This window comes from Furipterus horrens, unplaced genomic scaffold, assembly GCF_987537825.1.
Source record: "Furipterus horrens unplaced genomic scaffold, mFurHor1.1.pri manual_scaffold_9, whole genome shotgun sequence".
NCBI lineage: Eukaryota > Metazoa > Chordata > Mammalia > Chiroptera > Furipteridae > Furipterus > Furipterus horrens.
Genome location: NW_028327179.1, coordinates 57,083,668 through 57,107,533, shown reverse-complemented (window position 1 = coordinate 57,107,533; position 23,866 = coordinate 57,083,668). Strand labels below are relative to the sequence as shown.

General features: G+C 39.8%; 1 protein-coding gene across 2 annotated transcripts in view; it reads left to right on the top strand.

The window, feature by feature from the left end:
• VPS41 (VPS41 subunit of HOPS complex) overlaps positions 1-23,866 on the top strand; it is a 233,952-nt gene that overhangs the window by 174,830 nt on the left and 35,256 nt on the right. For both annotated transcript variants that reach the window (XM_090287373.1, XM_090287372.1), the window contains 7 exons: positions 606-687; positions 7,396-7,488; positions 9,972-10,099; positions 11,714-11,858; positions 13,728-13,769; positions 13,912-13,962; positions 16,656-16,793. In XM_090287373.1, the coding sequence (XP_090143499.1) occupies positions 606-687; positions 7,396-7,488; positions 9,972-10,099; positions 11,714-11,858; positions 13,728-13,769; positions 13,912-13,962; positions 16,656-16,793 (679 nt within the window). The remainder of the gene's footprint in view (positions 1-605; positions 688-7,395; positions 7,489-9,971; positions 10,100-11,713; positions 11,859-13,727; positions 13,770-13,911; positions 13,963-16,655; positions 16,794-23,866) is intronic.

The following is a 23,866-nucleotide window of genomic DNA, read 5'->3' as shown; positions in this document are numbered from 1 at the left end:
CAACATGTACATGGCAGTCCAGGAAAACAGCCTTCAGGCCTACTTTTCATCCCGGAGATTTAGGAAAATATGTTTCTTTGATTTAGGAAAATATGTTTCTTTGATGTGCAAATTGAGTAAGGTTTTATTCATGTGTGAACACTTCTCCAGGTTACTTACTATGATAGGATTCTAATTTTCTTAAGTCTGATTTTGTAGTCTATTATTTAAAGCCATTCAAGAAGTGGTTTAAATTGGTACTTTTGGGTATGATGACATTTCTTCAAGTCAAGAAAGGCTCCCAAATCAGCAGTGCTCATCTGCATAAACAGGCAACTCGGTACAGGAAAGTCATAGGGAAAACTCCTAATCGTAGTCTTCTGAAAGCTATTCATCTTTATTTATAAGTATTTTTGCATTGAATTTATTGATTTTCATCAACCTTGCACCTGCAATCCAGTGAGTATCGGTAATACTTTTATGTGCAGTGGTACTTGACATAGAAATTTGTCAAAAATATAAGATGGGAGATTTATCTGAAACTTTAGGGGAAATGTATACTTATTCTGCTTCTGTTTATTTTTTTACTTAAAACTTTCTTCCTCTCTGGATGTTTCGGCTGCCAGCAAATGCCAGAGAATTCTTGGGAAAAATGCAGCACTTTGGGAATATGAAGTTTATAAATTTAAAGAAATTGGACAGCTTAAGGTAAGCATTACTTTATTTTTAGCTCTTCTTTTGTGTATGTAGTATATTAATATAAGCATGCCTCAGAGATTGTGGGTTAGGTTTCAGACCAGCACAATAAAGCAAATATCTTATTAAAGGAAGTCACATGAATTTGTTTCCCAAGTACATATAAAAGTTGTTTACACTACTGTAGTCTATTAAATGTGCAATAACAGTATGTCTAAAAAAAAAAAACAATGCACATACCTTAATTAAAAAATACCTTATTGCTAAAAAATGCTAACTATCATCTGAGCCTGTTGGAAAAATGATAGACTTATTCCATGCAAGATTGCTAAAAAAAACCTCTCAATATCTGTGAAGCACTCTAAAGCAAAGCACAATAAAATGAGGTATGTTTTTATTGAAATAGAAATAAAATTAAGATAAAAAAAAGTCAGTTCTTTATTGAGAAGTGAATTATCTCAGCTAGAAAGAAACATCAAACTTTTAGAAGTTAGTTTCAAAATATAAACCTGCTCTATATTTTATATATATAAAATAGATACATATACAATATATTACATAAATGATGTGTTCACTTTCTTACCTCCTTCCAGTCCTATGTTTAGATTAAGTTTTCATATTCTTTTTAATGAATATGGAAAACAGGTATAGTCTCATCCAGAAGATTATAAAACAGGGTTTTTGAGGGTATTTTTTTTTTTCAAAATTACTTAAGATTGATGCTATTTAAAATAATATTTTACTTACTGGAAAATAAGGGAAAGGTTTGACCATGAAGCTCTAACAAGCAATTTTGACACTTCAGTTTTTAACCTTTCAACTTGGTACATAATATCCAAAATCAATTAAGTATTCCAGCATTTGTTTAAAACAGTTTTTAAAAACTTTTTCTTATAAGTGGGCCTTCTCACTGCTTTCTTAGCATTATGAATATTCTTCTAAAGATTCTCAGTTGCTCAGCTGGTCATCCCATAAATGTTCTCTTCCCTGGGAAACCTGAAGGACACATCTCTTCGTGTTTATTGGGCTGCTCCTGGATGATGTTATCCAGTCCTGTGGCCATGTTTACCCAGACAGCTCCATAAACCAGACTTCTTTTTTGAATTCCTTATCTACATTGGAAGTGTTTGATGACCATTTTTCCTTGTATATATTGCTGATAAGAATCACTCTAATATGAACCCCTTTCCTTCCAAAATTCGGCTCTTCTCCTTCTAATCTGTGTTTATGACATCACATTATACCCATTCCTCCATGCGTAATAGCTCAAAGCCAGTTTTGGTGAGAACATTTTACTCACCTTATTCTATTTAATCTCCAAGTCTTGTCAGTTTTACCCTGTCACTATCAACTGAGCCTCTCCTCTTTCCTACTGGTACTGCTGCCTTAACTCTTGATAGATCTAAAGACAACATGTTGCTCTCACTTCCCTAATAGCTGTTGTTTCCCTCCTGTCCATAGGGTGAAATCTGAACTCTTTTCATGATGCCGCTTAACCTTCCTCTCCAGCCTCATCTCTCTTTAGGGACCCCATTTCACATCTGTGATCTCCCTGAATGCAGAATATGCATTCATGGCTCCATACCTTCACTCATGCTTGTTCCAGTGCCAAGGAGGCCTCCCTCCCTTTTTTTTCTTTCTTTACTTAAACAGACCTTAGCTTGTGTGATGTGTGCTTCAAGTGTGCAAGATTTGCTACAGCACCTTGTTAATCCCTCTTATTAAATCAGTTCCCACGTAATGTAATTGGCTATTTAGATGTCTGATGATGCTGGTCCGCCAGACCAGCATCTCTGAGAAAGGTGCTCAGGACTCTGCATTTTTAGTAAGACGTCTCGGTAAGCTTGATGTAAAATAAAAAGTGAAGACCATGAATGAATGTATTGTCTTGCTTGGAGGCAAAGGGTGGGGAAGTGGTCACTCAATTCCTTCCAACTCTGGAATTTACTAACACAGCCTGGTCTCTCTGTGTCTGAGAAAAGACTAGTCTTTGAGATATTGAATGGGGAAGAAAGAGAAGCACCTGTCTCAAGGGTTATCCAGTCAGTGGTCCTCACCCAGAGAAGGAAAACTCTGACTCCAAAAAACCTCCGCTGCCTTGCGGCATACCTCTTCAGGGGAAAGGCTAAGGGAGTAAACCCCGACAGAAAATCCGGAGCCGGAGTCCCTAAGGCGGTTTGACATTGTAGTCAACACCGGCAACTCCTGCGGCGCACCTGAAGCCAAGCTGTATTGACTTTGTCTTTCCCTTGGACCCTTCAGCTGCGAAGAGACGGGGGGTCTGCTGCATGGGCAACAGCAGACCCTCCATATCACCCTGCCCAGGCTCTGTAGCTTCAGTTTCACTGGAGAGGACACTCCAGCGTCATCGCAAGATGTCGACTCAACACGGGAGGAGACAGATACCGGTTATAAGCTCATCCGATTGGCGAAGGAAACGAGCGCCAGGGGTCTCCTCTGATGGTGGGAGAGGTCATCGCACCTCACTGGACAGCTACCGCCCGCCTCAAGCTGGGCAGCCCCAGCCAATTAGGTGCCGTCTCGCCATGGCTCGCCTGCCCCACTGGGTGCGTGGGGATCAGAGAGGCGCCTCTCGAAAAGTGGGCCACAAAACACCCGCACCAGTTAATTCCAAGCAAACAACAAGAAAGAAGCCTCCGGCTCTTCGCCTCGCTAGCTGGAACATCAGGACCATGTGCCCCGGACTTAACTGCAGACGTTCCGTGGATCAAGGGTGCCAGGAAAACCGCTGTCATCGATAGGGAACTGGCACGACTAAACATCGACATTGCAGCTCTACAGGAGACCCGGTTGGCCGACAACGGAACTATCAGAGAAACCAACTACACCTTCTACTGGCAAGGGAAGTCTCCGGACCAACCAAGACAGGACGGTGTTGGGTTCGCTGTGAAGAACACGCTTGTTAACTCCATAGAGCCACCCACAGGAGGCACAGAGAGATTACTTACCCTCTGATTGTCAACAACTTTCGGCCCAGTCAGCATTCTTAGTGCGTACGCCCCAACCCTCTGCGCCACCATCGAAGAGAAAGAACAGTTCTACCATGCACTGGACGAAGCGTTATCCAAGATCCCCAGAAGTAACGCTCTCTATCTCCTTGGAGACTTCAACGCAAGAGTAGGAGCCGACCACATGGCCTGGCCCACCTGCCTTGGAAACTTTGGGAGAGGAAAGATCAATGAGAATGGTCAGCGACTGCTTGAGCTTTCGTGTCACCATGGCCTGTGCGTGACAAACACATTCTTCAAGTGCAAAGAGATCCACCAGGTGTCATGGAGGCACCCCCGCTCCCGCCATTGGCACCAGCTTGACCTCGTCATCACCAGAAGAACGGATATTGGCAGCACCCTCCTCACCCGCAGCTACCACAGTGCAGACTGCGACACGGACCATGCCCTCGTGGTAAGCAAGGTGCGCATAATGCCGAAGAGGTTGCACCACTCCAAGATGAAGGGTCGCCCACGCATCAACACCAGTTGTGCCAGCAACCCAGTTAAGACCCAGCAATTCATCAACAAGATGGAAGATGCATTCGGCGAGGGAGTGATGGCAGATGACATTATCGAATCCAATTGGCCACGTCTCCGCGACGCCATATACAACTCCGCCATTATTGCTTACGGGAAGAAAGAGCGGAAGAACGCTGACTGGTACGAGGCTCACTGGGAAGAAATGGAACCCGTGATCGAGGCTAAGAGGAAGGCCCTACTGGCTTACAAGGTCACGCCCACTCCCAGTACACTTCAAGCTCTACGGGCTGCCAGGAACAAAGTCCAGAAGACCGCCCGCCACTGTGCCAACACCTATTGGCTAAACCTGTGCAGAAGCATTCAGGAAGCCGCCGATATAGGCAACGCACGAGGAATGTATGAGGGTATCAAGAAGGCAACAGGCCCAATCCCCTCCAAGATCGCCCCCCTTAAGTCCAAGACAGGTGAGGTCATCACTGACCAGGAACAGCAAATGCGGCGGTGGACCGAGCACTACCTCGAGCTGTACGCAACGAAGAACACCGTAACAGACACTGCTCTTAACGCCATCCCAGACCTACCAGTCATGGAGGAGCTAGACACCCCACCTACTGCGGCAGAGCTCAGCAAAGCCATCGACCGCCTCGCTTGCGGGAAAGCACCAGGAAGCGACGGAATCCCTCCAGAAATCCTAAAGAGCGGGAAACCAGTCCTGCTACAGCCGCTCCACCATCTACTCTGTCGCTGCTGGAAGGAGGGTTACATCCCCCAGGATATGAGAGATGCCAACATTATCACCATGTACAAGAACAAAGGAGACCGCAGCGACTGCAACAACTACCGGGGCATCTCTCTCCTCAGCGTCGTCGGCAAAGTATTCGCCCGGGTCGCTCTTGCCCGCCTGCAGACCCTTGCTTCCCGCGTCTACCCAGAGTCCCAGTGTGGCTTCAGAGCTGGCCGTTCAACAGTGGACATGATCTTCTCCCTACGCCAGCTGCAGGAGAAGTGTCACGAGCAGCATAAACCACTCTACCTCGCCTTTATCGACCTCACGAAGGCATTTGATCTGGTCAGTCGAAGCGGTCTCTTCAGCTTGCTACGGAAGATTGGCTGTCCACCACATCTGCTTGCTGTGGTCATGTCCTTTCACGACAACATGCACAGCACAGTGTCCTACAACGGCGCAACCTCTGAGGCCTTCCCAGTCAGCAGCGGAGTAAAGCAGGGCTGCGTCCTCGCGCCTACGCTGTTCGGAATCTTCTTCTCCATGCTCCTCCAATACGCCTTTAAGGACTGCAGCGAGGGTGTCTTCATTCACACCAGATCTGATGGCAAGCTCTACAACCTGGCCCGTCTACGAGCCAAGAACAAAGTCAAAGAGGTGCTCATCCGTGAGATGCTCTTCGCCGACGACGCAGCTTTGACATCACACTCCGAAGAGGGACTCCAGCAGCTAGTCACTTGCCTTTCCCACGCATGCAAGGAGTTCGGACTAGCCATCAGCCTGACGAAGACGAATGTTATGGCTCAAGGCACGGGGACTCCCCCATGCATCACCATCGACGGGTACACCCTGGAGGTTGTCAACGACTTCACTTACCTCGGGTCCACCATCTCGAGCTCTCTGTCAGTCGACTTGGAGGTCAACCGGAGAATCGCCAGGGCAGCCACAGTTATGGCCAGACTGAACCGGCGAGCGTGGAACAATTCCAGCCTCACTGAGAAAACCAGACTGCGCATCTACCAAGCCTGCGTACTCAGCACTCTCCTCTATGGCAGCGAGACGTGGACCACCTACGCAAGGCACGAAAGGAAACTCAACAGCTTCCACATGAGGTGCCTGCGACGCGTCCTGCATGTCGCCTGGCAGGATAAGGTCCCCAACACCGAGGTGCTGAAGCGAGCCAATATGAGCAGTTTGCATGCAGTTCTCAGCGAGAGACGCCTCAGGTGGCTCGGCCATGTCAAAAGAATGGATGCAGGCCGTATCCCCAAAGACCTCCTCTACGGCGAGCTAGCAGAAGGCAAGAGGATGACAGGGCGCCCAAAACTGCGGTTCAAAGACATCTGCAAAAAGGACATGACACAATGCTCCATCAATCTCAACACATGGGAAGTTCAAGCAGACGACCGCCTAGCCTGGAGGCTCGCGGTCAGGCAAGGTACGTCACGTGCAGAGGCTGCGCGCAACGAGGAGGCGGTCCAGAAAAGATCGAGGCGGAAGCAGCGTCAACAGCAGCAACAACGGCCATCTGCCTTCACCTGTAACAAGTGTGGCAGGGATTGTCACTCCCGAGTCGGACTGCACAGCCATTCTCGGCGGTGCAGATAGACTCTCAAGAAGCTACGCCATCGTCTCTCGAGACGGACGGCTGCCGACGGAGATGTCTGACGACCTTTCCTCTGGGGCTGAGATCCTTGGAATGGTGATTTCGGTACATAATGCACTGCTGAGTCATTTAACAGTATTTTGAAATTTGACACTTAACACAGTTCTGAAAAAGTTGAAGAACACTATATATTTGCCCCTAATTTCAAAAGATAATTTTGAGTTTTTAAAGGTTAATATATTCCAGTTGAAGGAAAGAAAGTTGACTAGATGAGCTGTACTGCTTGATTACTTAAGAAGTTGACTTTTATAATCTCTGTGACATTCTCCCTCTTATTATTTAGATTTTCATTAATCCATCAGGAGGAACAGAGAGATGCAGGCAATTTTGTATTCATTCATTCATACATGCATATCCCTCACAGATTTTTTTTTAAGTGTTGTAGCCCTGGCCAGGTTGCTCAGTTGGTTGGAGTGTCGTCCCACACACCAAAAGCCTGTAGGTTCAATTCACGGTCAGGGCATATACCTAGGTTGTGGGTTCAGTCCCCTGTCAGGAGGCATTTGGTAGATGTTTCGCTCTCATATCAGTGTTTCTCTTTCTCTCCCTCTCTTCCTCTCTCTCTAAAATCAATAAAAATATATTCTCTGGTAGGATTAAAAAAAAATATATATATATATATATATATATGTACACACACACGTACACACACACACATATATATATATAAATGTGTTGTAAGAAAGTAGTTTATTTGAATCTTTTCTCTTCATAATCTTCCAAAGTACTTTGTTGCCTTAAACTTTAAAATCAAAAATATACTTTTATGTTTTCTGCATAATTTGAATACAATTTTGTTTTACCACTTTTTAAAAATTACTTTCTTTTTCCTTCCCTAGACTATTAGTCCTTATTTGCCAAGGGGGGATCCAGTTCTGAAACCACTCATCTATGAAATGATCTTACATGAATTTCTGGAAAGTGATTATGAGGTATAGCATTCAAGCAAGGTCATATTTATTTGTTCTCAATAGAAAATGTTAAGAAATTTAGAAAAATAATATAATAGAGCAACTAGTTTAAAGTTAGCTGAATTGTAGTTTGTATGTGGTAGATGAAATAAGTTCTAATCCATGTACATTTTCGAGAATTCCCTAATAGGAAAAGGAAATAAGTGTCATTTGGGAATTTCATAAATAGAATAGCAGCTACTACTGACATTTACTCCTAAAGAAATCAGAACTTTCTAATGAGTGAGACTCAGAACTAATTTTGTCAAAGGAGAATTAAAGGAAATTGAGGGGGCAGGAATAGGGAAAGGGATAGGAAATTAGATCTGTTTGCTCATTGTGTAAGGAGAAAGCCAGTACATAAATTGTTTATCTACTGTAACTCTGCACTTTTACATGCAAATTGTGATTTTATACTCCCAACGACACTATAAATAGTGTAATACCCGATTTTATAGAAGAGAGAACTAAAGAATGAAGAAATTAAATTACTTGCCCAAGGTCATGCATCGAATAAATAGTATGCTTACATTGTACTTTAAGTTTGCTGTTTGCATGCACCCAAAATGGATTATAATTTTTTAAGTTTGTTAATTCGGCACACATTTATTCAGAAAGTATCTGTTTAGTGCCTACTATATTCCAGGAACATGCTAGGCACTGGGCGTACAAATGTGAATGGAATGATGACTCTTCAGCAGTCACTCATAATATGAGTCACACCCAACCAAGCATGTAAACCAGTCGTCCTCGACAATGACAGGGGACATTTGACAATATCTGGAGACATTTTTGGTTGTTCCTACTGGGGAATTAGTGCTGTCATTTAGTGGGCAGAGGCCAGGAAGAATGCTATTAAACATCTCACAATGTCGCAGGATAGGCTCCTGAGATCGAGTGATCTATCCTCAGATGTCAGTACTGAGTTTGAGAACCCTGTTATAAAGATACGTTATTAAATACTATGCTGGATATTCCAATAAAGCTATCAACAAAGTGTTGTGGCTAAAGCTCAGCCTAAGCCTAGTTCCCCTTATGACCAGAGGAATAGATGAGATTTCTGGTGGGCAAGTTCTAGACAGAACTGGTGAGCTCTTTTCTAGAGCTGTGACTGGTATTAGGACAATCCATAAAACAGGAGCTATACCATGTTCTCTAGCTTTGGGCCAACTTCCAGGGTAATAAAAATAGCCCCATCTTTAGTCTTTGCGAAGTTCAGGGCCCTAGTGATAAGTTTTCATTTGTGGTGCCTCACAGCGTGGTGCATACTGTCATTGCCTTCTTTTTTATTCTGGTGTTAGGTTTTAAAGATAAGGAAGACTGTTTACAACTTTCTTCCCATGAGAATGTGAGGTGGTTTGCCAAAGGTTAATGTACAGAAATAGAAAGAGGCAATAAGACTAGAGAGGGAATGAGAAAACTAATTCCTGTGTTTCTGAGTGCCTACCAAGTATTAAACACCTTGTTAAGATACTTTTTTTTAACCAATAACTGATTGAGGAACGGTAATATGGCAAACACTGTTTCAACTCTGAGATGACTTTTACATCTTAGAATCCAAAGGGATCTTTAAAATAGTGATCCCTTACCCTGGTAACTCAAGTGTTTGGTCAGTTACTGTCAACCAGGTATTCTTGGACATGTAAGATCCAAGCATCCACATGCATGTATGTATATAGTCCCTTTACTTAATAAGCCTGTATTCTTATAGGAAGAAATTAGGTGCTGTAGCATGAATTCAACTTGAACAGAAACCTGAGGGCTTAAGTCAGGAATCAGGAGAGCAGAAGCTGCCTAGGATGTGGGCCAAGAATCAGCCATGGGAGAGAAACATGATCCAATCAGATGATCTGGGGTTTTCTGTCAGAACCACAAAATTTGAGATCCAGTGATAGAGTAAGAGCTAGGGAATAGACTTGAGTCAAAGTCTCAAATTCCCAAACAAAACTCGGGTCAGAGGTAGATGTGGAAGGAGAACAAAGACGGTAATTTGTTGAAGGATGCAGGTGATTCCACTATGGGACAAGCCGTGGTGTGCAGTGTGCTGGCCGTGCTGCCCAGGTCTGACATACATAAGGTATCTGTAAGATGTTAAAGATGTAGTGCAAATGGTGTAGTTAGTCCAGAACGAGGACAGAGCAAGTCAAACCAGCATTCTGTCTGTGCAGTGGTGCTTAATTAAGGACCAGAGCGCCTTTCTTACTTGTACATTTCATCAAATAAGAACAGAAGTGGGTGGCACAATCTTCTTCCCAGAAGTGGCAAATAGAGGTTAGTGTGCAGTAGTTCTCTGTCTCCCTTGGCCAGCCTTAGACCGACAGTCTGAAAATTGGTATGTTTGTGGACCAAAGTTTTCATCATAGAATTATTTTGTCTGTTTACATGAATGCCTTTAGACACTGTTTAAACATTTGGATTGTTATCCTATTTAATGAGTGTGTCCCGCCCTCCCCCCTCTTGGTTAGGGTTTTGCCACTCTGATCCGAGAATGGCCTGGAGATCTGTACAACAATTCGGTAATAGTTCAAGCAGTTCGGGATCACCTGAAGAAAGATAGTCAGAACAGGACCTTACTTCAAACCCTTGCAGAATTGTGAGTATAATTTAGTGCTTCTTTTTTCAAAATCACTCTATATGGAAAGTTTTCATATTTTAGGTCTGGTGAAGTCCGAATGGGGAGTACACAGAGGACTGAGCTTGGTATACTAGTTTTTTAATATTCACTCTTAGTGAAATTTTTTCATTAACCTCCAGTGAACAACTAGGAGGTAAAAAAAATGTGTGAAACAGCAATTGTAGTGTAATCTTTCCCAGAGAAGAATCCTAGTCTGCAATACTTGGCAGAGGCAGTGGTTATAAGAGGGAAGAATGCTGGTCTTAGATTACTCAGGCACATTGGTTTCCCTGAGGCTCTGGATTCTGTCTTTCTTGGATCTGCAAGTTGGTTAGTCTCTCAAACCTCAGACTCCTTATCAGTAAAATTGCAGGTAACAATTCCTTATGGGGTGATTTTAAGACTTAAGTGAGATACCAAATCAAAAACTAAATGCAGTGGCTTAGCACTGATTCAGGGTTCAGTAAAAGGAGTCTAAGTTATGTTTCATATTTTGGGAGTACTTTTAGTGACCCAGGCTTTGTGCTGTATGCCTGTGATACAGAGATAGATATGGTACACTTGTTCCCTCAAAGAGCTTTGGTCCATGAAACAAGAAGCAAACTTCAGATAATCTCAGGAAGACAGTTCCTGCTTCCGCCCCTCCTTGGTACTCCCACCACCTCAGACCAACCCTTTGCCCATATTACATCTTTTGCCCAAGACCAAGAAAGTTACACCAGAATGGCCTAGAATTCAGGTCTGTTTAAGACTTTTCACAGAGGGTGTTGTGTTTGTGGCATTCAGAGTTGAAAGAGTTTGAATGCTCCTCATTTCCTTCTGGAAACATTGTTCTAAGTATTCCTTAGATTATGTAGTAGTAACAAAGTACCAATAAGAAACCGGGACGCACAGTGCAGTTTAGGTTCAATTGGCTTTCAGGAGCCCGCATAGGGAATTAAGTAATGCGGAAAACATTGTTTCAACAGAAAAATACATTTAAATCATATAGCCCCCTTATAGATAAGCTTTTGGAATATTATTCATCAGCTGAATACTGTCTGTAAGAATTTGAACTGATTTTCTAGTACTAGAAAAAGCATTTCCTTTATTTTGGGTCATAGGTTTGTTGTTGTTGTTTTTGTACATGGATTTCTATTAAAAATTATTGAGGCCCTGGCTGGATAACTCAGTAAATTAGAGCATAGTCTCAGTATTGCCAAGATTGCAGGTTTGATCCCCGATGAAGGCACGTACAAGAATCAACCAGTGAATGCACCAACAAATGGAACAGCAAATTGATGTTTCTCTCTTTCTCTCAAATAAATATATATATATATTTTAATTTTGAGAATTTCTGTTAAAATTTTTAAATTAAATATTGTAAATTTTCTAAAATTTTGGTGAGCTGTAAACCAAGATTCTGAGAAATACTTTTATTTATTTATTTACTTATTTATTAGTTTATTATTTATTAGTTTTCCAAATAAAGTTAACTTTTCTCTCTAAACATGGTTTTCAGTTTTTAATATTGTAAAATATGATTTGTATATGAGTGTGTGTGTTTAATCAAAAGTATCGATGAACATTAATGTTAAAAATTTTTATTACCAGGTACACCTATGACAAAAACTATGGCAATGCTTTGGAAATATACTTAACATTGAGACATAAGGATGTTTTCCAGTTGATTCACAAGCATAATCTATTCAACTCTATCAAGGATAAAATTGTTTTGTTAATGGATTTTGATTCTGAGGTAATGTGTGTTTTTTCTTACATTTTAATACTGATAATTATTTTTTCTCTTCCAAGTTTTAGTAACTAGACATTTATGCAGATGCTAGAGTAGTTAATAAATCACATACTTTGGCTATATGCTGATCATGTTCAGAACACTTGGACCCTTACTAGATGTTAGGTATTTTAGAAGTTGGCATTCAAATTGACATGATTTTTCTGTAAAAACAATCCTAATTCGATGTGTAACTTTTGAAATTGTGTGTGAAGTAAATTTTTAGTAAAACGATTCATGTAATTCATAGAAACAAAGAAACTAACCATATGCTTTGGCTCATTCAATCCTCTTAATTGTATGTCTCAGAATTAAAATTTTAAGTGAACTTTTACTTTGATCTATTTATTGTAATTTTTTTTCCCTTGGCATTCATAGATTTGGCATGTGGAGTGTCCACGGATCTCAGATGACACTTAGGTCCAGAGGAATGTGTTTTTTATTTTTTATTGTAAGACAAATTCGAATAGTGGATTGCTTGACTAATGATGGCACTGAGACTCCACAGCTCACAGCAGCTCTCGTACAGGGATGCAAACTCTGTGTGTGTTTAAAAAAGAAAGCTAATGACAAGAGCTAGTCATTGAAATAAAGAGTTTCATAAAACATGGTAATTGTTATTCAGAAAATTGAAAATTATAGATAAATCAAAAAGAAACTTAAGGATCCAAAATGTTTACTTGGAATTTTCCATTTTATTTTAATGTATTTAAAGGTATTAAATGCTATATTATGTGTATGTATATTTTATATCCATATAAGTACACATATATTACATGCTATTTATTAGTCTTCACAAAATTAAACTTAATTTAAGTAGAAGCTAAATATACCTCTTTTTTTTCTGAAAGATGCTTTTAGCCCATTTTTCATTCTAAATTAATCAAATTTAGGGACTACAGACCTAAAAAGAATTAGTGCAGTTCCCCAAAAGTTCAGGTATACAGGTTCTCCTTCTCTGGCATAACATGATCAAGAGGATGTGATGCTTATATAAAAATTAATTACATTTGCCTCTTCACTCATCCACCTGTATGTCTCAAGAATCTAGTTTTGCATATGTAGTTATAGAAAAGTCAATGAACTGAAACTAATTGCTATTCAAGAATATGAACCAAAATTAAGAAATCATAGAGCTTTTTAATTATAACACACTTGTAGGATAATCTCTTCTAATACCCTCATCTTTCAGAGGGAAAAAATGTTTGGAGCAGAGGCCAGAATAGGATCCAGGTATTCTGAAGCTCAGTCTGGTGGGCTCTTATAACAAACACTGTCTAATTTGTGTTTCATGAATATCAAGGGTAGCTAAAATAAATTCTAAAGGCCCATAAGCCTTGTATCATTCTGACACTTTCAGGTATCTTAATTTTTTCTGGCTCTTCTCCACATAAGACCAACTCTTTAAATCTGTGAAATCTATAGAGAGACTTGGTCAGTAATTAGGTGGCAAGAAGGAAAGCTTAATTTTGTGGTACTAGGAACAACACTCTCTCCCTAACTACTGAGAGTCATGTGAGGGCTTGTGAAGATATCTGAGTCAAAAAGGAGGCTGTAATACATGTAGTCAAGATATTTTGTATTTAGTTAGTTATAACAAGATAACATTTCAGTAGTATGCAAAACACATAAATCTCAGATTGAGGCCCATTTTAAAATGCATTATTTTATAAATATATCACTTACTGGTGGTTGTGAAGCTAAGGACTTCTTTATGTATGGAAAGTAAGCTTTCTACCTTTAACTGTGTCATCATATTCAACACATCATGTTCAGTGTTCTCTACTTACATGACAAATTTCAATGACTGGCTTTTTTTTTTTTTAATTTCAGAAAGCTGTTGACATGCTTTTGGACAATGAAGATAAAATTTCTGTGAGTGTCTTATGTTTATATATGTTACCAGATGAGTGTCTAGGACCACAATAGCCAAGAAGAGGACAGATGTTTATCAGATAATTTTGCAGCTATGTCTGTCTCTCATAACTCTATGCTTAAATTTTTCTTTTTTCTCTAGATGAAAAAGGTAGTGGAAGAACTAGAAGACAGACCAGAATTACAGCACGTGGTGAGCATGACAGTTGCCTTCTTTTGCCCTTTTGATGGCATAGTGGGCACATCACTTTTTTTTATATATAATTTATTTGTTTGTTTATTTTATTTTTAGAGAGAAGGGAAAGGAGAAAGAGAGAGAGAGAAACATCACTGTGTGGTTGCCTCTCACTCATGCCCCCAACTGGGGACCTGACATGCAACCTAGTCATGTGCCCTGACTGGGAATCGAACCAGCGACACTTGAGTTGCAGGCCGACGCTCTATCCACTGAGCCACAGCAGCCAGGGGGCACATCACTTTTAGTATCAGTGTGAGAATACTGGAGTGAACTCTTCGAGTAATACTCAGGTTGAATGGTTGACCACAAACAGTATTCTGTAATCATTAAAATTTGCAGTGTGCTCTGATAAGGCACTTTAATTTGACTCACAATTGAATTGTGATTTTAAAAAAGTTATATTCATTTTTCTATTATCAAACTGAACCTGGGAGTAAGCACCTTCCTTCTATAGTTACTACTTAATATAATTATGGTATAAAGGAACAGAGTCTTGTGTTTTCGTTCCTCACCTGACAGTAGCTAATCTAACATCTTTAGTGTGGTCTTGGTGGTGGTGCTGTTAAGGGCCTTTATCCTAGGTTTCTTTGTGGGGAATACTTTGTTTCTCTGCATTGCTGTCATCATGTGAGTAAAGCAGGAGTAGATGTTTTCTATGTCCCTTAAAAATTATACAAGAAAAGGTTTCAATTAAAATAGGGATTATTCCTGAAAGTCTATGAAGATCTTTGCCCAACTCTTTTGCACCCTAGAAGGAGGCTCTAGATATAGGATATTTTATTCAAAAGTTAGTTTTGTGCAGATGCTATTGCTATATTGCTCATGATTGGATATCTCAAGATCATCTGATGACTCAAGAAAGATGGCACTATGCTAGCCACCTTGGGATTTGTTTATAAAACAGTGATTGCTGACCTCCTTATGCCATGAGACAGGATTAGAGGTGGTAGGTATTTGTATGACAGTGTAATTAGTACAGTGGAGAAATGGTGGCACAGGCCACACTAAAATGGCTCACCTTCCTGTCAAGTCATGTAATATCTCTATAAATTTGCCTTGGCAGATGTGACAGAGCCTTCCTATCCTGTTTGTACCCCTGGGAATAGCACTGTGGGCCCAGCTCACACACTGACCGTGGCCAGGACCAGTACTGCAATCGCCTTTATCAGACCACGTGGAGTCCTGCCTGACTGCTGTCCTGTTCTTGCCTTAGGGAGATATAAGCACTTAACCTGAGGAGTGGTTTCTAAATATGCATCTGTCATGATTAGGCTTCTTTAGTGACCATATACAACAGTGAACATCAAACTTCACATAACTCATTGACGGTCACAGCTTCAAGGGCAGGCAGATGGTTCTATGGTTCTTTTGAACCAATCCACTAAGGGTGTGAACGCACTTCATATGAGTGCTCTAATGAAGCTTTTTCATCTCCGGTGGGTTATGGGATGTTTGTTTACATTTAGCACTAACTAAACATTGAACATTGATTTCCAGCTTCTGTGTAATATATTGATAGACTTAATCTTGCCTCTGAGTAGAAAGTGAATTACTTCCTTTGAAGTCCATTAACTGTTTCAAACAACTAGGGAAAGGAATCATTTTGAAAACTGGTATAGAATACCTATATTCTTGATTTTTACTTGTTATTTTTGTTTTTCATGTCACCAGCACAGCAGCATTTCATTGCAAACACAGATTCTCAATAATCCTAACAGAGAGGAGATGAGGACTATGTGAGAATTAATTTAGTGCTTTCTGCTTGGATTTTTAAGAACATATTCTTATCCCATGATTCGCCTCTCTTAAATATAAAGGCAAGAATTTTTATGCTTTAGGAAGACCACTAACCAAGCTTTTTATTTCTGAGGCAGAGCAGATGATGGTGACAGTTATTAACAACTATGGTTTGACCCTTGAACATTGCCAGGGTAACTCACAGATTGAAAATTTGTATATAACTTTTGACTCCCCCCAAACTTAACTACTGTTGCCCCTCTCTGTCCTAGGGGATTAGTTCCAAGACATCCTGCAGATACCAAAATGTGCAGATACTCAAGCTCCTTCTATAAAATGGCATAGAATAATTCATATACTTGGCCCTCCACATCTGTGGATACCCAGCCGCAGATCAACAAAAGTACTGTTTGGGGGCTGCAGTTAGTTGAATCTGAAAATGCAAAACTCCAGGATATAGAGGGTTGACTATATGTTTACCGAACAAAATCAGCTTATAAGTAGACCCACACAGTTCAAACCGATGTTGTTCAAGGGTCAGCTGTACTATCCTTAACATCTCTGTAGTGCTTAGTGTATGCCAGGCATGGTTTTGAGTGATTTACAAATGGTAACTCATTCAAGCCTCACAGCAACCCAATGAGATTTTTGCAGGTAAAGAAACTCAGTCACCGGAAAGGTTTAATGACTTTCCAAGGTCACCTGGTTAAGTCACCCTGGGCCATTCTAGAGAAAGCATCAGAATCTCCTTGTTCTCACAAAGGTATTTCTCTTTCATGTTCAGATTTTTTTCCTGGAAACTGCTTTCCTCCAGCCTCTCATGGAAGTTGTTTAGAATTAAAATAACTATGTTAAACAGATACTGCTTTTCTTATTTTAACATTTATGCTTTGTTCCTTTGTTCCTTTTAGTATCTGCATAAACTTTTCAAGAGAGACCATCATAAGGGGCAGTGCTACCATGAAAAACAGATCAGCCTTTATGCTGAATATGATCGACCAAACTTACTTCCATTTCTTCGAGATAGTACACATTGCCCGCTTGAAAAGGTAAGTCACAACCTCCCCCCTACACACACACATCCTTCAGCTGAAGAAGTTGTCTTTGTGCCTAAGCTGTTGGTTTTTCTAGTCTTGCTGTCTGCTCACCCATCCCTCTTCAAGGGGAAGACTGTTGCTCTAAGCAGTAGGTTTCGCTGTGACACTGATGAGAAGTGAAGGTCCTGTTGGATTAGATTTTGGTAAGGAGCTCAAGTATTTCTGTGCCAGGTTTAATTTAAATAAAGGTTTTTCATCTAGGGTCTGGGATTCAGTCACATTAGCAGAAACTATGTCAGGAGTCTGAGTCACTTTCCCAGGATCTACACGGGGCCTCTGAGTTAGCCTGGGAGAGAGACAAGGACTGTTATACCCTGCACCCTGTCTGCTTTAAATATCCACCTCATGTGTTTCTGTATTTCTCTCTCACACTACATTTTATTTCTTTAGCATACTATACCCCATTATAATTATAATTATAATAAATATATATACTAGCCTCTTTCCCACTGTCTTGTAAATTCTTCAAGGACAAGAAGTTTTTCTCACTCATTTTGGTGAACTCAATAACCAGCGCACATTGGATACACAATGTTTGTTGCATCATGAGTGAGTGCATACATGACTAAATGCCTACACACGAGGTTCTAGTGAGGGCTGAATATGAACTAATAAGTTTTATGTACCTGCTGTTTCAAAATAAACTGTAATGCTTCCTATGAACATACTAGAAACTAAGCAATCTAGGCCATCAGTACTGTTTCCCATGATTCTTGATAACATCTAGAATGCTATCTAACATCTACAAGTGTCTTACTAAATTCAGATGGCCAGGTAACAAATACTTTTCAACAGAACCAAAAATGTATTTGATCCATGAGTGATATGTAGTCAGAAGTTGATTGATAACATGCAGCTTATATGCAGTCACAACCTAGTTGCTTCTTCAGTCCATGATGATTAATTTTAAATATATTGGATTTACAATGAACCAGTTTTAGCTCAATGGACTTTCAGAATCTATTGTCTGCATGTTAACTTAATTTATGAAAAAACTTTAACATTTTATATTTGGACCCTAAGACATGTTCTCAAGAATACATTTGGAAATACATCATTTTACTCTAAAAATAAAAGCAAATGTTCCCCCTTTTTTTCTGTCTACAAACCTATAATCTAGAAAAAGAATGAGAATCTTACTCTTTGAACAGTGTCCCTTCATTTGTCTCTCATGTTTTGAGGAAACATTATTTGTTTCCAGGAGGATGTGGCTGTCTCCGGTTGACTTGCTGCATGCATGGGTGATCATTCACTGAATACAGGAGCACAGACACCACCCAAATTCCAATATGTTTGGTTCTCACGCACTTCCAACCTCTCTGGTTTACATTTTTAAGTAGTGTTCAACAGGAAGTACACTGCTCCACCTAAAGGGCTGGAGCATCAGAAAATTTGCAGACCTCCCAATGGTACTTCTGACACATAGAACTAACTTGGAGTATTGTGTAGACCTTGTAGAATTTTTCTTTCTCGTCTACTAAGAAGAACCAATTGCATGTAAAAGAACTTGACACAAGCATATTGAAATCAATTGTGTTTTAAATAGTTTTGTTTTTTTAGTTATCTCATGTTTTCCACTGAAAGAATTTTGAATAAAACAGATTAGAGATGGTAATGATGGAATCATCACATTATAAAATAATTAAGTTAATAGTCCTCATTTTAGAACTCCTTAGATGGGCTTTTATGTTACAGGTCATTGGCATTGCTTCATGAGATTATTTTTTCATCAGATTCCATTGTGAAAAATTTGTATATTTGCAAAAAACATGTCACTATTTTTGCTCAGGTACCCAAAACCACCTTAGATGAAATATTCTTGACTTTATTAGCTCACAAAGGATCTCATTCCTTTTTCCCTAGAAATAAGAGCTCTGTATACACACTTACTCATCATAGAAACCTAATTCCTTTTATGTTTACTTGTAACATGAAAAGCTACCGATTCATTAGAAACTAAATAGATTTCCCCCCATTAAATGCATCCCAAGCATGCTAACAGTGAAGTGAAGGTCAGAGTTCATGTTCGCCTGTTTTATCTACAGATAGACTCAGAAAGTTTGGTCTTTTCTTCTGAATATAAATTTAAGAACTTAAAACATTTAATACCCCTCCCACCCAAGAAGTCTCTACTTCAGAATACTTTATAGGTTGTTTAGTTCCATAGATGCTTAGGCAGTATTTCGATGTTAGTTTTTATTTAAAATGAGAAGTGTTTAAGGTTTCAAGGCACTATTCAAAACATGTTGACCTACTGTTGTTGATAATTCACTTCTTGCAGAATAGCAATTCTATCTTCCTGATTTCTGGTTGTTTGACTTTGCCGGGATTGGGTAATTATTAAGAGGAGAGGTGATTTCAAATGACGAGTGGTTGAAACCTTCAAGTATCCAGGTCAGGGTTACTCTGAATTGATTGAAATCCCACAATCAATAGTATTTGGCCAAAAACTTGGTAGAGTCCATGGCATAACATCAAAAGCCCTTTAGGTTATCAAAGACCAGAGTTCAGGGTTTAAAATTACCAGAACTCTTGAATTCCAAAGTTAAACATAAACTTTTATGAAATTGTTCATTCTAAAAGAGATTCAAAGGTGGTATGGATTTATAACATCTACAGCAATTTAAAAAGACAATAAAATTGTTTATTTCTATTGTGCTTTATACTATGTGCTGTGCTTTCCTGTACTTTATTTTTATTCAGTCTATAAAAATGCAGGTAGGTGGATAAAGTCAATTTGTATGTGATGAGCTGAGTCTTCAGGGGTTGAAAGAAACACCCCAAAGTCTACAGCTAATAAGTCAAAGAACCAAGCCTTGGAACCTGGATGTTTAACTTCAGGTCTCATATTCTTTCTACTATGATGGGAAATTATTTTTCTGGTTTAAAAAGTTAATTCAAATAATAACAACAATACTAAAGATACTTTCTAGTATTGCAAGAATCATGAAAGATACCAATTTTTAATCTGTTAAACTTTCCTTCTGTTATTTCCAGATGTGGAAGTCAGGCACAAGTTTTCATTTGCAAATCTGATATGCTTATGTATAGAATAGTTAAAAGCAGTATCAGCTTAATAGCTTTAGCAAATTTATATCTGAATTTATGATCTCTCTCATATCTAATGGTATTCACAAGGTGGCAGTATTTATGAGTTTAGAAGAATACAGCTGGGAAATGCAGAGTTTGTAGATTTTCATTAAATAATTTTAAAGAAGAATTAGATAAAAGATGACAAGCTCAAGGCTAGGTAGAAATCATTATTTAATTTATGATTCCTGTTAGTTATCCCCAAACTTCTATGTTCTTTACCATTATACTAAATAATAAAAATAAAATTAAAATATTATTTTGCATTATATTTTACTCAATTTTTGTAGTTATTCTTTGCACCTTTATTTTTAGTACTATTCTCCTTTTGCCTGTGTCCCATTACGTTTAAAAATCTTTGTTTCCCCACTCTTTCCTCTAGAGGGAGCACTAGGGCCCAGGAACATTTAAGAATCTAAAATAAGGAAGCATGCTTTTATGCTTCACTTGTGTTAATAATAGAAAAAAATCTTTGTACCAGAAATACTTTTTTAATCTTTACTCAATATTTCTATAGATTATTCTAGAGGATTTACTTTCTTATATATGAGAAAGGATAATTTAAGATACTGTTAAGAAATAGTCATAAAACATTTAAGAATCTGAAATTTGTATTTCAGAGACTTAAATTACCTTTAAGCTTGGTGTTACACATCTGCTTGCATTCCAGACCATTTTTAACTTCTGACTTGCATTTAGATATTTGTTGTACATGAATTATAATTTTTGTTGGTATTCTAAAGAGCTTTCAGCAGCTTCTATAGACTGTTCTGCAATTGAGTATGTTTTTTAATGTGTTTTATTGATTATAATATTACATTTGTGCCAATTTCCCTTCCCTCTGCTCCCCTCCACCCAGTGGCCCCCTCCCTCCAGTTGTCCCCCCCTTTTAGATCATGTCCATTAGTTGTGCATACAGTTCTTCTCAACCTCTCTCTGTCTATTCCATTCCCTCCTACCATGATCCTTAATTCCTATATCATCTCCCTCCCTCTCCCCATTCCCCCTCCCTGTTGACCTCCCCCCAATATGTTCCCCGTACCTATAGTTCTTTTTCCACTCTCGTTGCCTGTTTAGTTTGCCTTTGTTTCAATTCCCTAGCTTCTGTTGTTTCTTGTGATGCAGTTTTCATTTTAGATTTCATTGTCTTGATCCTCCTTTTTCTAAACCAGTCCCTTTAACATCTCATATAACAGTGGTTTGGATCTAATGAACTCTTTCAGTTTTATTTTGTCCTGGAAACACTTTCTCTGTCCTTCTATTCTGAATGACAATTTCGCTGGATAGAGTATTCGTGGTTGTAGGTTTTGGATTTTCATTACTTTGAATATTTCTTGCCAGTCCCTTCTTGCCTGCAGGGTCTCCCTTGAGAAGTCAGCTGATAGTCTAATTGGGACCCCTTTGTACATAATTCTTTTCTTCTCTCTTGCTGCTTTTAAGATTCTCTCTTTATCTTTAATTTTTGACATTTTGATTATAATGTGTCTTGGAGTGGTTCTCCCTGGGTCCAGTTTTTTTGGAACTCTCTGTGCTTCCTGGACCTGTAAGTCTATTTCCTTCCCCAAGTCTGGGAAGTTTTCCTTTATTATATTTTCACTCAATTTTTCAAGTTCTAGTTCATCTTCCTCGCTCTCTGGCAAACCAATGATTCTTATGTTGGGCCTTTTATAGCTGTCCCAGAGGTTTCTGATCCTCTCATCGTTGCTTCCCATTTCCTCTCGCTGCATTGGTTGACTGCTTGTTCCTTCTCCATATTCCGGTTTGTTGAAATGAACTCTGGATTTTATTTCCTCACCATCTGTCTCGTATGTGGTTTTGTTCCTTTCGTTATGAGTGTTTTTCGCTTCTTTCTCATCTTTTTCCAAATCTTTTGTGAATTCTGTAAGCCACCTGATAACAATGGCCCAGAACTGATCATCTGACAGGTTTCTTATCTGTTCATCTCTCAGGTTCTCCATCTGTTGCCTGGTGAGCTGTGCCACCGGGATTTCTATAGTTGTCTGCCTCATTTTGACAGATGCGTTTTTTTTTCTTGGGCCGGCTGTAGGGGGCAGTGCCTGTGTACTCGTAATGACCCAGCGACCGGCGCCGTTCGGCAGCCTTTCTTGCTGTGCCATGGTGCTTTGTCGTCACAATCCAGCGACCGGTGCCTGTCCACGACCTATTTCGCAGCCCTGTGGCGCTTTCTTTGGGGGCGGGGGTCCAAGATGGATTCACACAGTTATTCCGCTAGGAGACCGGGATCCGTCCTCCCGTCCCCCTGGGCCTCACTGTTCAAGGCGATGTGGTGGCTGCTTTCCCCAGCGTTGGGGTCGCGAGCTGCCGGGGGTTCGACTGCAGCCGGGATTGCTCTCCCTGCCACTGTCCCTGGCGCGACCGCAAACAGCACCACGCCCTTTTGCTCTTACCTGCCCAAAGGGCGCCGCTGGTTTATAACTTCATATGTTGGGCTTCCGTGTAGTTTTATTTTCTGGAATTTCTAGTTATCCTTTGTTTTGAAGTAGTTGTATTCCTCTCTAGTTGTAGAGGGAGACCTAGCGCGTCCGTCTAAGCCTCCATCTTGGCCGGAAGTTCCTGCAATTGAGTATTCAAACTGTGGTTAGTGAGGAACTAAATTTTAATTTAATTTAAATTTAAGTAGTTACATGTTGCAAGTGGCTACTGTCTTGGAGCTCCGGACTGCAAGCTCTTTATAGTTTGGGAAATGCATTTACATTTGCTCAAGAAAAGTGGAGGGTGGATCTGTTGGAAACTTCTGCTGGTACTTTTAAATGTCAGTAAATTTCCAAGTACATAATTGATTTATGGGTACCTTTCAGTAATAAACTACTTTAAGCAGCATATTTATCTTTAGTCACACTGTCTTTTTCTAAATATTGTACCTATCTGATTGTGTTACCATTATCTGTTTATCTGTGAATGACAGTCTCACTATATCGTAAACTGTCCATCAGCTAGCACAAGTCTAACCACTCTGTTGGTTTCTCAGTAATTTTTTGTTGAAGTAGTCCCAGGTGCTCTGGACAGGTTTTTGCTTTTTCCCTATTTAAGCTTCTCACATATGTATCTTGAATCTTCTGTACTGTCATCCCAGAATCGTTAAGAGTTAGTATGGAAGCTCCATTGTTTAGGATGATGATTTATAGGTATGATGGTAAAGAGAGAAGTAAACCATCTTTTTAATGAAAATGAATAAGGATTTTTCTAAGTGATAGGTAGAATTAGATTCAGCTATGAGTGATAAAAATACCAAAATAATAGTGGCTTAAACAGAGTAGCAATTTTGTTCTCTGTCACATGGAAGTCCTGGTGGAGAGTCCCTGCTGCCAGTGGCATGCCACCAGATCCGAGATCCAGGCTCTTTTCTCTTATTCCCCCACCTTGTGTGACCTTGACCTCATGATGTGAGATAGTAACATCCATGTTTCCAGGATCAGACTGGATGAAAGGACTAAAAATAAAAAAGCAAAGGGTTCACACATGCTGCTTCTTAAAGAACATTACCAGAAGTTTCTGCATTTCTGTTTCATCTCTGGGGGATATTAGTCATGTGGGTCTCCTACTACTGAGGAGGCTTGGATATATATATATATTTTTAGTATATTTTATTGATTATGTTGTTACAGTAGTTTAAGTTTTTCCCCCTTTGCTCCGCTTTGCCCAGTACCCCTCTTCCCTCCAGCAATCCCACCCCACTTAGTTTATGTCCATGGGTTGTGCACATATGTATGTTCTTTGGCTTCACCCTTCCCTATATTTTTCTTAACTTCCTCCTGTCTATTTTGTATATACCAGTTATGCTCCTTAATCCCTGCACCATTTCCCCATTTCTCCCTCTTCCACCTCCCAGCTGATACCCCTCTAAATTATCCCCATACCTGTGATTCTGTTCCTATTCTGATTTGCTTAGTTGGATTTTGTTTTTATTTTTTAGA